General features: G+C 40.0%; 1 protein-coding gene across 1 annotated transcript in view; it reads left to right on the top strand.

Moving 5' to 3' along the window:
* The window catches only part of NPTX2 (neuronal pentraxin II), a gene marked incomplete at its 5' end in the record, with an annotated part of 110,229 nt that overhangs the window by 3,538 nt on the left and 101,405 nt on the right, over window positions 1-5,286 (top strand). Inside the window, 3 exons of the mRNA XM_009077481.1 lie at window positions 1,423-1,693; window positions 3,401-3,580; window positions 5,109-5,283. Of these exons, the coding sequence (XP_009075729.1) occupies window positions 1,423-1,693; window positions 3,401-3,580; window positions 5,109-5,283 (626 nt within the window). The remainder of the gene's footprint in view (window positions 1-1,422; window positions 1,694-3,400; window positions 3,581-5,108; window positions 5,284-5,286) is intronic.

Raw genomic sequence — 5,286 nt, 5'->3', positions numbered from 1 at the left:
AAAGATTGTCTTCTCCTGTGCATGTGCCCATTGCTTGGATCTTGTCATCATCTGGAGTTGTGGATGTTTTCAAGTCATGAGAACAAAGTGAAAAATATAAAAAAGCTGAATATTGTTTGTTCCTTTCCAACCCATTATTGTTTCCTTAAGTTCTTCCATAGAGCAACTAGTGCTCTTGTCTGTTTTCATATGTGAGACTGTTTGTACCAGCCTGGTGGAGGCTGCTCAGCATTAGCCCTAAGACCCTGGGTTTTTCTGCTTAGAATGTAGAATATGTCAGGTTTTGTCTGTAAGTTCTTCAAGACAGATGCACGCATAAGAGCTTTTTCTTCTTCCACCCCCTCATTCTATGAAAAATGCAGCCTAAACACTTCAGCTTTTTCTGAGAATCGGAACTGAGAGAATGCCAATGGTTTAAAAAATACATATGAGAATTGTGGCAACCTTTTGTGACAACAGCTCTTCATTTGTGTTGGAGTGTGTAGTTTGGCAAGGCAAACTTGTTTCAGGGATGTAAGTAAAGGACAGGATGTAAGTGGGACTCAGAAGAACGGGTTGCTAAAAGGTTGAGAGTGACATTACTGCAGAACTGTGGGATTTATTTTGTGGCACAATGTGAGATTTATTACTTAATCCTAGAAAATTACTTGTAAGAAACCACATCAGAAGTATACACAAACTATATGATAGAGTATTGCAACTTCAGAAAGTTTTGGTCTTCAGAGTACTCAGTTTCATAAAGCTTGTCTGGAATATCTCATGGGTTTTTATCACATCTTTAAGGAAAAGCTAAATAATAATTTCTGCTTTTAGATTAAATCAAATGTCTAATCATTTCATAGTTCATAACTTGATATTACATTTTTAATGCAGGTGACTTTGAACTGCTCAGATCTCATCCTGAGTAGTGGATGAGGCAGAAATCAGTTCTACTGAATTTAGCTGCTTTCTGGACTGTGTCAGCTTTTTCTTGTTTCAGGTTGGCCACCCAAAATGAGAGCATCAGCCTGAGAGCTGAAAATGGGGATGCTGCTCCTAGCTGCTTGTGTAGCTGTAGTAGGAAAAGTGTTTGAAGTACTGTGATGCTTTAATAACGAGCATGGCAGAGAATCCGTTTCAGTAACAGGAAGTACCTTTTTGCAATAGGTAGATCTCCAGCCGTGAACTAGGCAGTGAAGAAAGATACTCTGGCATTCATTTTTTTGCTCTGAATGTGCATGAGAAATAAACTAAGCAATTAGCATAGTGTGGATAAAATCTACCTGTATTTTTATGCACTACAAAATCAACATTCAGCAATACTACTTCAATATATTTTCTTCTGTACCTCTCTAAAGTGATTCAAGTTCCAAAGATTCTCAATATCAATGATGTTGTGTCTTAACCTGAATTACATATACATTGATTTGTTTAATGCTAAAGGTTTTTCTTCCTCAATGTCATTCTAGGTAACAGTGCATTTAAGTCACCTGATGAATTCAAAGTCTCTCTTCCTCTTCGCACAAACTACTTGTATGGGAAGATCAAGAAGACTCTGCCAGAGCTGTATGCTTTTACTGTGTGCTTGTGGCTGAGATCCAGTGCTTCTCCTGGAATTGGCACTCCATTCTCATATGCTGTTCCTGGGCAAGCTAATGAAATTGTCCTCATAGAATGGGGAAATAATCCAATTGAACTGCTAATTAATGATAAGGTGAGAATTGACTATCTCTTCTTTATTGCCATCATAACCAAAATAAGGCCTGACACCTTGGTACCTCTACACAAACTCTTTCCTTCTGTCTAAGAGAAGCCTTTGAGGTGTTAGTGTCTACTTGTCTGTTGTTGTCCATTTGCTTATTGCAAGTCATAAAAGTACTTGAAGCAGAAATCAAAGGGTACAAATATTTGTGAGTTGAGACAAAGCAGCATGAGGTCTAGATGTGCACACACTTGTGTCTGTCATCTGAATTCCAAGCAGATCTTGGCTTCTTGGGTTTTTCTTTTACCAAGCAGAAGTAATACTTGAAGCTACACTATTGCAAGACCTGTGAGATCTATGCCAGTTGCAGCATTTCTGTCTAATAGTAGGAGTTGAGATATGTTAAAAGGAATAGCAAAAGGCATGTAACTGTGTCTGGTTTTGTTATACTCAGTGACAGAACATTAGTTTAAATACAATTTTTTCAGATTTTAGATACAAAAAGGAGCAATTGCCTCACACTACTTCATGCCACTGATGGTTCCTGACAAGCTTCAGAATGAGGCCTGAGGAAAACAAGACCCATTGAAACTTGGCATTAAAACAGATTATAAATAATTCCTTTCACCCCGACTTCAGTTAGGTTTCCTAGTAACTCATTCCTCTCTGAGGGACCAGGTGTTTACAGATCTACAACACAACTCAGGAGGTTCAGTCATGTGGCTTGTTAAGGAGTTTTAACAGTCCTATCATCCTCCCAAATCAATAAGCCAATTATTTTTAATGGTTTGTGGAAGAGAAGGAAACTTGAGTTTCTTACCTTGAGCAATAACTTTTTCTCTTTAATATTATATTGATCCTATAAGTGTTCTCTGAGGCTTTTCTTTCTCCCACATCACAGCTGATCCACAGCCCAATGCATTTGTGTCTTTATGTTGACTTGAGGAAATTTCAGGTCAAACTCCTAAAGGAGCATAATTCCTCTTATTTTGAGTCCTACATAACAATTCCCACAAGTTTTACTGGAAACAGGCAGATCTGTTTGACAGAGCTATTACTACAAATGGTGCTGATAAACCAGATTTTAAAGAGAAACTTAACATGAGCACTAGATGGAAAGTTATGACTAGGCACTGAGATTTAAACAACAAATGCCACAGATTAATATGCAGGATGGGGGTTGGTCTCTTGTCCCAAGTAACAAACAAGAGGACAAGAGGAAATGGCCTCAAGTTGTGTCCGAGGAGGTTTACAGTGAATATTAGGAAAAAATTATTCACTTAAAGGGTTATCAAGCATTGGAACAGACTGCCCAGGGCGGTGGTGGAGTCACCATCCCTGGAGATAATTAAAAGATGTGTGAATGTGGAACTTGTGGGCATAGTTTAGTGGTGGCCTTCGCAGTGCTGAGGGAACGGTTGGACTTGGTGATCTTAGAGGGATTTCCAACCCTCAGAAATCATTTTATGATTCTGTGATAGCAGCTTAGAGTCTGGTCTTGTGTCATTTGATTCTAGAAGCAAAGGCTCACACTGACAATAAAAATCATAGCTGTATGCCTGAACACAGGACAGCTGGGACAAAGGAGAATGATGTGGACTAACTTCTGCCTCTGAAGTTTTTGCTTTTGAGGACAGAGTAAATACTGTCCCTTTTCAAGTGTTGGGATTGAACTGGTAGACTTGGTTTGCCACAAGTGTTATTCTTTGGTTTCTGTAGGTTGCCCAGCTCCCTCTCTTCATTAGTGATGGAAAATGGCATCATATCTGCATAACATGGACAACCAGAGATGGAATGTGGGAGGCTTTTCAGGATGGAGAGAAGCTTGGCACTGGGGAGAATCTTGCTCCTTGGCATCCAATTAAACCTGGAGGTGTCTTGATCCTGGGTCAGGAACAGGTGAGTGAATGAGAGGGTGTCAAAGAAAAAGTGAATCAAAACTCCCCAAACAAACAGCAGCTGTGAGAAAATGGCTTTGTTAAACACTTTGCCCTGTTGTATACACAGTATCACAAAGACTGAAGCAAAGCAACAAATACTTAATGCAATCACACATGGGTATATTTGTTTCATTTATTGAGTTTTTGGAATATTCATGGTGCAGTTATTTCCATACCCACCCTTAATGCTACAGTGTACAACTTCATCAGTGATCTGAATAATGCCTTAAATTAAATCCTTTGAGCTAAAGTGCTGGTACTTAGCCATGTGGCCACTGAAGTGGCAGAAAGAGGCAGAATTGGCCAGCACTGTTGTATGAGCAGTCAAAAAGGAGGTTGCTGAAAGCAGATTGAGTATAATTGCTTTGATTTGTTGCAATCCTTTTTAATCAAAGTCAAATTGACTGTCCCCCTTAGCAGTTTTCCCCCTTCCTTTCCCATTTATCTCAAGAATAATAAGAATGTTAGTCCTCAAGCCCCAGAATACACCAAGCAAAGTGTGTGTATGAGGGTGAGGCACCGGAGTGCTTGTGAGTATATCAGGAGCTTTTGTAATTTGGCTTCCTACAGAGAACTTCCTCCAGACTCAACTCTGCACTACTAAAAAGAGTAAATATTGTAATGTGTAGCAGGAAACAGCCTTTCTTCAGGATTCCCAGATTGACAATGGAGCAATGAAAAATTAGTTTTGTCTTGATATTGATTTTAGTAGATACTTATCCATGACATAAATGGCAGAATGATAAGTTCAGTATCCTAATACACTCTGCATATCAAATGCTCCAGCTCACTACTAAGTGCCTGGCAGGTTTTCTCTAACTCTCTCATGCCACTTGCCTGCACTATGCTTGGTTCTGTCCTATGCTATCAGTTTCATGTTAGTGTGATCACAAAAAATGTGTGATTTCTGTCCTTGAGTAGTAGTGGATGGAGCAAGAGAACACTTTTAGGCTTAAGCAGTGGCAGTCTGAGTTAGTCACTTGATACAACCAGACAAAGCCTGTGTATTTACATGCAAAGATCACATCTTGCAGGCCCTGCAGACAGTTGGTCAAGGTCTGCAGTTAGGGTTTAATCTATAGCCATAAAACTTTCGGTGCAATCTTACACATCTAGCAAGCAGTTCTTGCTGAAGTTGTCCAGTGCCAAGCTTACAAAATGTCTCCTAAACTAGCCTCAATACTTAAAGCTGCCTTCCTGCTCTACTGCTGGGGACAGGGTTGGTTGTGAATAGCCTTCGGGTGATGGTATGCAGTCACTGCTGTTTGCCTTCAGGTGTTTTGACCCAGTTCAGATTGGAGCTTGTAACTGTGCCATAGAATGTCTTGTTCAGTGTAGCCCCTCTAGAAACTTCAATTTGTTCATCTCTGTGACACAACTCTGCATGTCCTTCTAGCAGTGTGGCTGGGGAGGGAGGGGCTTCATATTTGAAGAAGAAAATGCTGAAATAACCTTCTCATCTAATCCTAACTCTTGTGTGCCTGAAGGACACAGTAGGAGGAAGATTTGATGCAACTCAAGCCTTCGTTGGAGAGATGAGCCAGTTCAATATATGGGACAGGGTCTTAAAAGCTGAAGACATCATGAATATTGCTAACTGCTCTATCAACATGCCTGGCAACATCATACCCTGGGTCGATAACAACGTTGATGTGTTTGGAGGTG

The sequence above is a fragment of the Acanthisitta chloris genome, unplaced genomic scaffold, assembly GCF_000695815.1.
Source record: "Acanthisitta chloris isolate BGI_N310 unplaced genomic scaffold, ASM69581v1 scaffold13066, whole genome shotgun sequence".
Taxonomy (NCBI): domain Eukaryota; kingdom Metazoa; phylum Chordata; class Aves; order Passeriformes; family Acanthisittidae; genus Acanthisitta; species Acanthisitta chloris.
Note: the sequence above shows the minus strand (reverse complement) of the source record. Positions and strands in the feature narration are given on the sequence as shown.